Source organism: Netta rufina, assembly GCF_964035555.1.
Source record: "Netta rufina genome assembly, chromosome: 6".
Classification (NCBI taxonomy): Eukaryota; Metazoa; Chordata; class Aves; order Anseriformes; family Anatidae; genus Netta; species Netta rufina.
The window spans coordinates 13,566,275-13,577,000 of record NC_140129.1 but is presented as its reverse complement, the minus strand read 5'-3'; the positions used below and the strand labels follow the sequence as shown (position 1 = coordinate 13,577,000).

Here is a 10,726-nt window from a genome sequence, read left to right as displayed (position 1 = left end):
CAGAGAGCTTTACTGAGCTCGTGGAATTGAATGAGAGGGCCCACCCTTCTATGTTTCTTCTCCTCTAGAAGGCTGAGGTGATGAATCCAATTAACAAAAGCGTCTTTCCCAGAAATAGAATGTGAGTGCTCTGGTTCAGAGGGAACAGAGGCTCAGGAAGTATTTGTGGAGCTGAGTATTTTATCTGTAGCAGTATTTCCCTTGAGCAGTGACTCTCATTTCTCTGAGAACCCCTCGTCCAGCACCCTTGGGTCTACCCGAAGGATCCTGAGTGGAATGAAACTGATGTTGTTCTTGATCCAAAACCAGATAAAGTGCTCCCCAGAAGGGGACTCAATTAAATAAACTCACTTCTTAACAATGAATCCAGAAATGTTCCAGCTTGGCAGACATGTATCAACTCACAAGAAACATTTTGCCTTTTCCTTTCCAGTTGCAGCCTTTTGCTCTACACTTAACAGTACAGAGCAGATTCCTTAGAGCACTTCAATACAGACCCAGCAACATTAAGAAAAAACACTGCTATGGTGCCTTAGTCCTACACCGGCCTGGCCTTCAGTGCCCAGGCCAAAAAAAAAAAAAAAGAAAGACACACAGAGCCTTTTCTACTTTGGAGCTGCCTTGGGGTTAAACCACAACACCCATGTCTTACAGCAGCACTTCCCTTCCCTTCCCTCTCACCCCACTCCACCCCCAAATACCAAGGCTAAGAGAAGCAGGCTGGTTACTCAACTATTCCTCTTGCTAAGGGCACCCCAGATAGCATAAGGGCCCCAAATCAGCTCCTAAGGAGGTGACTTAAACATGCTTCAGCATCCCTTTAGTCCTAGAGCCTGGGAGAAGGCAGGGTACTGGAATAGCCCATGTTTGTTAGTACAAAGAAAAGAGGTTGGAGTTCCCACGTGGAACGAGGCTTCGCTCTGCCATGTTTTAAGGGCAAGCCATTGCACTCTTCAGCTCCTCCTGCAGTCTCTGTCTGCAGTTGGTGCTCACCATTCCCAACCCCACACTTTCTGAGGAATAAAAGGAACATCTGCAAACTTGCCAAAGCCCTAAAACAGAGTTACCTATTGGTTCAGGTCAGATGCTCTCTCACACTCCCTAAGTTCCTTTTCCTGTTGTTATAAAGTACTACTACAGACACAAAACACTTTTACATGGATTGCCATAGACAATAAGAAATAAAGCATTGGAAGAAAAGAATAACTGTTTATTGCCATGGGTACATTTTAAGATCATTAGTTAAGTGAAGAAGCATATTCTTTTCCTACATGGACCGAGCTCATAGGAAGATGTAAGTTAAAAAGATACAGATGGCTAACAGAAGAACCAGTGTTTTAGGCTAACTTGTCAGCAGACCCGCTAGTGTGGCCCCACTGACTTTAACAAAGAAAATCTTGATACTACAAAGCAGGGTTACCTCCTCAAGGGGAAAGGATTACAGATAGAAGTACAAAGACAGAAGGGAACAGCAAGGTAGTCTTGAAAAGGAAAAAAAAAAAAAAGGGGGGGGGGGGAGGACACTACTTCTCAGCTGGTATGAACTGGTGCAGCTGCACTGACTTCAGGTGCTCAGCAGAGCAGTGTGCTACGTAATCTGGCCTGCAGACTAGAGTTATGAAGAATGGTCTCACCTGCCCTATTTGCTTCAAATAGCTACTGTTAAAAAAAGTTATGCTGGACACTGGTTAGTAGCCTGTTCCTGGAGCCCCGGCTCTTTGGGTTGGTTGCATGGTTTAAGCATGCCATGGGGCACACTGAGCACAGGGAGAGTTGCCACTTACAGAGCTGAGCACGGGCCTTTTCACCAGTGCCCTCCTTCCATTTGCCTACTAGCACAGCCTATTCTGGCAGGTGCATCAAGATTTCACAGCCATTTCAAGTGGAGGGCAGTGGAAAGGAGATGCAGTGGAGAACCTCACAGAGAGGAAGTGCAGGAGTAACAGAGCACGTCAATTTTCTGTGGGAGAAATGTAGCCCTTTTGGAGGGCACACAGCCAGCCTGCATGTGGCTCTCTGCCTTGCCTTGTGTGAATTGAGCTGCAATTAACAGCTCAGCCCCACAACCGCAGTTAATTCCTTCACTGGGTCTTTCTTTCCTTTTTTTTTCCATTCTTTCCCGGATCTCCACCTCTGTGGCCAGCAGAGCTGGTCCTGCCGCTGCTGTATGGTCTGAAGCCTGACCAGCGAATACCCCTAGCTTTGCCATACAGACCCCTTCTCCAGGGGAGAGTGGAGGATGGAAAGGAGACGCCTCCAGCAGCCAGGCACAGCAAGGACGGTGCCAGGTGGCCGAGCCTGGCCCGGACCCCTGGAGCTCCAGCACGGGGACTTGCTTTTACCCTGCCCCTCTGAGCGGCAGGCAAGGAGAGGGGGCGAGGGGCCGGCTCCTCTGCCACCGCCGGCGCCGGACGAGCCCCCGGGAGGGGACACGGGAGCGGAGCGGGAGGCAGGGAGCGCCGGGGAGCAGCGGCCGGGGCCCGGGGGTGGGGGCCGCTCCCCGAGCCCTGACGTAGAAACTAAGCGGGGCTGCCCGCCCCGGCTTCTTAAGGAGAGCGGCGGCGGCGGAGAGCGCCCTGCCCTGCCCGGCCCGCCCCGCACGCCGCAGCGCCGAGGTAAGGGACGGGGGTCGGAGGGGGGGGAACGGGCAGGGGGAGCCCCTGGGGCCGGCCGCGGCGGGGAGCGGGCGGTGAACTTTTGGGGTTGGCGCTGCGCTCGTTACGGGAGAAGGGATGCTGCGGGGTCCAACAGCGGGGAGGAAAAAGAGTCGGAGCCACGAGGTGCAAATAACACGCGCACACACACGAGAACTTCAGTTTATGGGGGGACTGACCCTGAGAACTGGTGCGCGAGGGGTGGGATTCGATGGGAGCGCTCACCACGAGCACCAGTGAGGCACTAACGCAAGCCGAGATTTCCTGGGCATTCCCCCGGCTCTTGGCCGCTGAAACAAAGCCCGTGGCTTGCAGAAGGCTGAAGCGAAGTGTTCCCCGTGTTCAAGCAGATTGTAAGGACCAGGAGTCGTGGCTGCTGGCCCCGAGCAGTGCCTGAAGCAGGACAGTCTCTTATTAATGCCTCGGCAGCAGCAGCCCCTCCATCCACCCCTCTGACAGGTCCGGAATCCCTCCTCCCTGTCTTACAGAGTTTTGTAACTTAGGGAGTTTCCAAAAGGGGGCTGGGGAGGCAGAGAAAGTAAAGTGACCAGTTCAGCTGTTAACCAGGGGAAACCAAATAACCCCTACCCAAGTGGCAGAACCCTCCTTAAACCCCAGTTTTAGTAAGACTCCTTAGTTCAAACTATTTGTTTGGGTTCCCTCCCACCCCTATGATCCTCTACCTGAGAGTGCCAGGTTGTTTTGAAGACTTTAAGCTTGCTGAACAAAGTTAGTTACACCCCTTGAAAGAGTCAAGGTAAGCAGATGTAGGTGCGCATTGCCCAGCATCTATGCACAGGCGCCTGCTGCATTGGGCTGTGATGCACCAGGCAGGAGGAACGGGGCAGTGACCCACAGGGGGGCTTCAGCTTCGCCTCTCAGAGAGCAATCAAAGCCTGCCTTCAGCAGCAGGGTACAGAAGAACGACGCTTCTGGAGATCCTGGTAGCAGCACAAGGACAGCCCCATTACTACCACCGCTGCCGTGAGCGACAGCCCACTAGGCAGAGCAGCGTGGGAAGTGTGTGCTGTCCCCCTTGATTAAATGTGAGGCTCAGATCCGAGGCTGTCAAGCCACCATTCCTCATGGGATTCTAATTCAGACTGAATATAGACTTTACTCTCCAACTGCTTTACAGTCAAAAGCCTCCAAAATGTTCCTAAAACTTGACCATGTAGCCACATAGGGGGCCAGATAAGAATATCACTGTGAGGACTAAAATCCCTAAAAGTTCTTTAGAACTGCAATGAAACACACTCCTAAAAGCAGCCTAGCGCTCCCTGGTCTCACACACTGGCTGTGGCTGGGCTGTATTTCACACACAGTACCTCTGCACACACACCTCCTCCTGCCTTGGACATTTTTCCATCACATAGAGACGTTGCTTTTGCTCTTGATGAGCACTTATGGAGGAGGCTTTCTACATGAAGAGCCAGTTGCTTATTAAGATAGTCTAATTGAGAGGTAGCTTCTTCCTCAAAAAGAGGACACACACACAAAACAACCACAACACGTGTGCTGAGCTGTTGCTTTTTAAACAGAGTTGTTTGTCCTAAAAGCTCATTTTGGATGTCTCTGATTTCTACAAATGGGAAGTTCTCCACACACCATGATCTAGACTAAAATTAAACTCCCAAACTGTTCCACATCAGAAAGGTGTATCAGAAATATACTGCAAACACTAGAAAATACACAACATGTACTAGAAATGAAGTCTGATGGAGGCAACTGAGCCTTTCTGTCCCCCAAAGGTTATTGTTCTCCACATTTCTCCCTCTGCAGCTACTTATCAAGTTTCACAATGTTAACGTAACAGCTCTCTCTGATAAGCATCCGTACATCTATATACAGCATGTATATATGCATGTACAATATAGGTGTTACGCTGTGGCTTTGTTATGTCTCTTTTCAGAATTGTTCTGCATTTTAGCAGGTAAAACACTCCTGGTAAATGGATGGTTTTACAAGCTACCATTAATTTATTAGAACACACTTTCAACAAATAGTTTTCTCTTTGCTGCCTGCAGATCCCTGGGAGTATGCAGAGTATTTTAAAGGGCTCATAAAAATTGGGGAAAAGCAAGACTTTCAAAAGGCTTAAATTTTCTGTAAGAAAAAAAAAAAGATATTTACTGGAAAAGTTCAAGAATCTGCAAATCAAAAAAGGCATCATCTAGTGCCTTCTACATAATGTAAGATGCTAGGGTTCTGTTCCTGCACCTAACAGTGATGCAGCAACAGTTTTTCAGCTTATATTGGTTTTGTTATGTTTCAGTAACACAATGGATCTTGGTAACAGAGGGAGGAGAATCCACTACAACATGAGGCTCACCTGCTCTCTGCTAATCATGGGAGTGTTCTGTGTGACACCTTTCCTCTGCCATAGCCAAATTGACCCACTGGCTCTAGGGCGAGCAGATCCTCAATGCTGGGAATCCTCCTCAGCGGTCTTACTGGAAATGAGGAAGCCTCGTATTTCTGACTCTGTCAGTGGCTTTTGGGACTTCATGATCTTCCTGAAATCATCAGAGAACTTGAAACATGGGGCTCTGTTCTGGGACCTGGCTCAGCTCTTCTGGGATATTTATGTGGACTGTGTGCTTTCCAGAACCCACGGTCTAGGAAGAAGGCAGCTTGCAGAAGCTGAACAGAAGATCACTACTCTACATTCCCAGTACACAAGGAGAAACCAAGGTTACTACTTGTTTAATACACATCTCATAGGCAATAGTGTCTAGTAGGAAAGGAAGGAGGCACAGGCTTATTGTACTATGTGTAACAACATTGAAAGTCAGTGCCACACAGTCCAGTACAGAACTCACGTTAATATGCAAGGTGACTCTTGTTAATATTCAAAATTTGACCTCCAAATAACATGAACTCTAATGACAGCTTTTAAGTCTTATTTTGGGGGTGGGCTGGGAGATGGAGGGCAGGAGAGGCAGCAGGAGTAGAAAGTAAAACACAGGAAGATTCAAACAAACATGACAGCTCAGCAGCTGAACATACAAAAGATATTCTTCAACACTAACAGTTAACCGCTGTTGTGCCATGGACAGGCTAGTTCCAAATTCTCCATTCTGAGGACTGAATTAACCCAGGAACAGTCACAGCAGTGCTGCAGGGGAGAGTGGCACTCTTTTAGCAGAAGAGTAAGGATACGTTTAATTGCCATCTGGTAGTCAACCACTAGATGGTTCCCAGTTCTGTTAACTTATTCCAACACACAAACACACAAAGGACTCAGGTGCAAACATGGTTTCAGGGACAGCTACGGATTCAGGAAGAAGAACAGGATCTATGAAACTAAGTGCTGCAGTTCCTCACCGCCAGGTTCCCTGCCCCAGAGCAGAATACGTAGGGTTAAAGCATCCCCACACGCAGTAAGGTGAGAGCTGGTACTTCACAGTAGGATGTACAAAAGGTAGCATGTCACTTAGCCTCCCCATTCCCAGCAGGAAGATACAGCATAGCTTTTACTAAGCCTTAGTCTTCTCCAAGGCTTCAGTCCTAACCCTGCTACTAGCAATGCATCCTTCCCTAGAAAATATCCTATCTCAAAAAGAGGCAGGTGCTATGCTTTGATGGAAGGGTAGGAGTGCTGCTGCTATCACCAACAGTTTAGTGCATAGGGCCTATGGACAACAGGTAGAACTGCCTTTCCACTTAAAAGGATTCAGACCCTTATCTCTACTTCCTAGATAAGAGCTTTAGTTACTAGGATTTAGGGGACAGTGTCTATGGAATATTGAAGAACCTCTCTGGGCAGTTACCCATTAGGGTGTCTCTGAAGAAGCGACATGAACTCAGGATTTGTCTGTCCCGGGGACTTTGTATCATTGGCCAGTCCAACTATTACCCATATATATCTGATTTTTTGTGTACACTGGAAGACAGGACTCGATAGGAAGGATCAAGAGGTCCTTACACCCATTCTCTGCAGGGTATTTTAGCCATTAAGCTAGGAGTTGTACTTGAATCAATCTCCCAGACTGAAAAGGAACTCATGCAGTGACAGATTCTAAACTGAACAAATCACCCCAGGTGCATTTTTAAATGGCCTTAGATATCACAAATGCAATAAACTGCTCAGTCTTGACCAGGCTAATGAACTTCTGGGTGCAAGCAGAACACAGCTTTACACACACAGGCCAGAAGTAATATCAAAACTAAAAGGACCACCATGCTAAAGCACCAGACGCTTTTCTTCACCCCTCCCGCCCCTCCCCAAAGAATATATTTTCATATGTTGCTGCCTAAATTCCCTCTAAGCCTTTTGTTTGCAACTAGTTCTTAACATCCATATCACACAGCGATTTTCCTAAACAAACAACTTCTCTTCAAAGACTAATAGTCAAGATTAAGAGTCACAACATGATGTGTTTCAAAGTACCATTTTTTTTGTTTTGTGATTAATACTGACTTTCGTTTACTCCTACACGCAGAGATTTTAAGACACTCTACTACTTATTCTCACTTTAAGAGAAACAAGGATTTCCAATCCCCCTTTCCCCCACACACACTCTTTTACATCCGTTTGGTGACTTGCAATCAGCTCATCTGGTTTCTCTGTACCTTTGATTAACATCAGTTGGTAGCAGGCAGCTTATAGCAGTGACAGACTACACTTTATTTCTTGGAGGAACTATGTAACCTCCTCTCCAAGTCTCCCAGTTTCTTAACAAAGCCAGCTGCTAAATCTTTGTAACCCTTGACCTTACTGCCTTGTTTAGTCAGTAAAAGCAGAAATCAATTGTTAATAATAGCAGATAGAAATCACATCCTAGCAGATAATGAGGAATTGGATTACTGCTCCTTAAGCATAAAGAGACATACAAGTTTGTTTTCATAGGCCAAAGAGAAACATTAACAGCATTTAAATGACCTAATACTCTATTCCTATTCCACATCTACACGAGCAGGTACAAATAGCTTTCAGTAGGCTTGTTTTAAAGGAGTCAAACAGTAAAGCAATTATTTTTTTTTCTTTATATCATGACTTTTACAACTGCTCATAACGTCTTTATTTCAAGTTTTTCTCTCTTCTTAAGTGTTTACAACAGTTGCAATTTTTTTTGAATGTCAAGATGTCACGAATCAGGGGTGATCTATAAGCTGTATTCACTGCAGTTCCGTAAACATACTGAATAGAAAAATCAAGACAGACCTAGGCATGGCACATAATAATAATACTTTAAACACAGAATTTATTACAACAGTATCAGGTTTCAGAACTAAAGGATAAATCCCATGAGGTCATTGTGATAACCAAGTAGCAGAAACTGAGCTTGCCTAAGAAAAATGTAAAAACCCTCCAAGCCAAAACCAACCAAACCAACCAACCAAAAAGCAACAAAAAAACAGTAGTCCTTAGTAAAGCTTCTAGGTAGTACTGAACAGAACTATCCCATCACACTGAAGAAACACCTCCTACAGTTCCCTCAGACTTGGCGTTTTAAGGAAACAAGGTTGTCTGACTGTACACCAAAACAGCAGTAGAAGTATCTGAGGTCCAGGCTTATAGCTTTAAACACTGTTTTCTGAATCAATATAGTCCTGCTAGGCTCCTGATTGTAGTTACCAACAGGTCCAAAGATATTCTTCAAGCTCTACACAATCCATGAAAAACAACAAAATCAGAAGTGCTATACAAGTTACTTGACAAACTGCTTCCATCCACTAACACCACACTTAACCTAGCAGTATAACAACATGTTTAATCCCCTAGACAGCCTGCAGAGAAGCGCTAGTCAGCTTTAGATTGAGACAAGTGGGGAAAACTCCTTTACAGTTACCTGACCAAAGCATCTTTAGTAATCCATTCCTTCCCCCTACCAGAACTTAGACGCTGTGAAAAAGCAGGTTTCAAAAAAGCACTTCTAACGTATCACAACAGAGTAATTAGATGCATCATAACTGTAACAACTCTCAATGAGCCAAAATTAGACTTAAAAAAAAACACAAGAAAAACATAACTTTCGTACTCACAGCAAATCTTCCTGAAGAGTAATTGTAGAAGGTCTTCCTCCAGAAGACACACACCACAACCCTAGCATTAGTGTTTGAAGAATACAAATACAAAAAGCCCTCTACCTCCTTTCTACCTCTCTTCTCCTGCCCCAGCAGTCTGCCCTCTAAGAGTGCTAACAGCTGTGCACTCCTCCCCTCACAGGTGCAGGAACTGGGCTCAAATCAGCTCTTGTATATGGCCCAGCTGCCAGGGATAAGACACAACTTGCTGTCTCAGTTCTGCTAGGGTTGCAGGGTGCCAAGGAGGGTTGTGGGGAAAAGGCTGCTGTATTAAGCTTTTTTAGCTTGATAATTAAATGTACACTATGTTAAAATGTTACTTTTTGAGAAGAGGAATTGCTAAGAAAATATCCCACAGAGTTCCCTCAAGGAAATCCCCAACATGCCGCTAAATGGTTTGGGAGATCTCATTCACTGTGCAAAGACAATGATAAGCAACTAAGTCTGTAAGACTGAGCAGACTCTGACAGACAAATGTTCTGACCCCATTAATTACATGTGGAAAAGCTTTACAGGACGGCTGAAGGAAAAGGAAAAGGTCTGTGATGGGGGGGAAAGACCAGAGTATTTGTCAATGAAAGGCAACTTGCAAATGGAAGGACATAGCTTATCATCAAAACAAGAGGTCTGGGGCCGTGACGGACATTTACTGCTGATAAAATAGGGACAGTAGCAGCTAAAGATGGGGGAAGCATGAATGTGGGAAACTGAGACTCTGCCATTTGTAAATTGATTACTTATATGTGTTTTCATGTCACTTTTCAGGGACATTTTCTCATATTCAGAGGTCACCAGTTCTGAAGAAGAAAGACATGTTTGAAGATTTATTAAATATACATGTACGTAAGAGTAGATCTACATTACTTGGAAGAATCGTGGGAGAGCTAGGGAAAAAGAGGAAATGATAGATTTTCTTCAAAATCTCAATCTGTAGATTTTTTTGAACTGTTTATTTTGGAGTTTTGCATTTTAATCCTCAGTGATGTTAATTTATATAGTTGTAGCCATTCTTCCACCATGAGCACTGTATTTCTGAATAACTTTGTGTGTTTATTTGTTATTTTTTGTTTTTGTTTTTCTTTTTTTTTTTTTTTTACACTGCCTATGAATTTAGTCTCCCTAATAAACTGCATGGTTTATAAGCAGTTGCCTACTTTAATCTGTATGTATATCAGTCTTTTTGTAATGCACATGACCTACTCAAACCATTATCTTTTGGGTGCCCAAACAGGAAGCAATTGATCCTCCAATAACATATAGACCAACAGAGCAGGAAGTTGTCAAAAACCTCCACCAGCTCACGGACAGGATTTGAGCTGAGGTGGTGATGTTTTACTGAGTGCACAGTTATATACACATGCAAATCAAGTGCTGCAGAAAGACACCATCCTGTTAAAGTAGTATGTATTTTTATATTAAAAATATCTTTAAAAAATCTTTTCAGTTCACCAGCAAAAATACAAATGTTAACAGGTGTTACCAGCTTCTCTATTTTCACAGAACCTCTTTATGGTATTTCCCCCAGATTTTTATTTATAAAAGTGCTTCTTAAAATGCAGTCAAATTATGTAATCAAAAGAATTCTCATACACAACTTGAATTTGCTCCTTTTTTAGTCTGCAAGATCTTTGTGGCCAAGTTTCTTCTGACTGTTACTGATAACTCTAATAGGCAATTTGATATAAACTGAATGTAACAAAACTTTGGGCATGTAACATTTGATGCTTTGATGAATTACTTTCATTGCCTGGCCACAGATGAACACAAACACGAAATTCAGCTTTCCAGGACAAGTCCATTTAGTTGCTCATTCAAAGTTTCTTTCCTTGAGCATGTGGCAATTTATTTACTTGTTTAGTTTCAAATTGTCCAAAGAAAACCTCATTTGCAGAAGCATTTTGGGCATTCAGCATCTTGCAGAAATAGGTTTAAGTAGTAAAATGTTTAAATGAATTCTTGAAACGGTTACTGGGCCCAAACAAAACAAAACTTAAACATAGTTCCATTGGATGAAATCCTGATCTAATGAAAGCAGATGGCAA

The 10,726-nt window shown here is 44.3% G+C and overlaps 1 protein-coding gene across 1 annotated transcript; it reads left to right on the top strand.

Moving 5' to 3' along the window:
- Nucleotides 1-4,936: 4,936 nt before the first annotated feature.
- Nucleotides 4,937-9,589, top strand: FAM237A (family with sequence similarity 237 member A; the record flags this gene model as incomplete). Its single annotated transcript, XM_084288898.1, has 2 exons — nucleotides 4,937-5,348; nucleotides 9,450-9,589. The coding sequence occupies 2 exons, from the start codon at nucleotides 4,937-4,939 to the stop codon at nucleotides 9,587-9,589; spliced, it is 552 nt and encodes a 183-aa protein (XP_084145024.1).
- Between the last annotated feature and the right edge of the window lie 1,137 nt (nucleotides 9,590-10,726).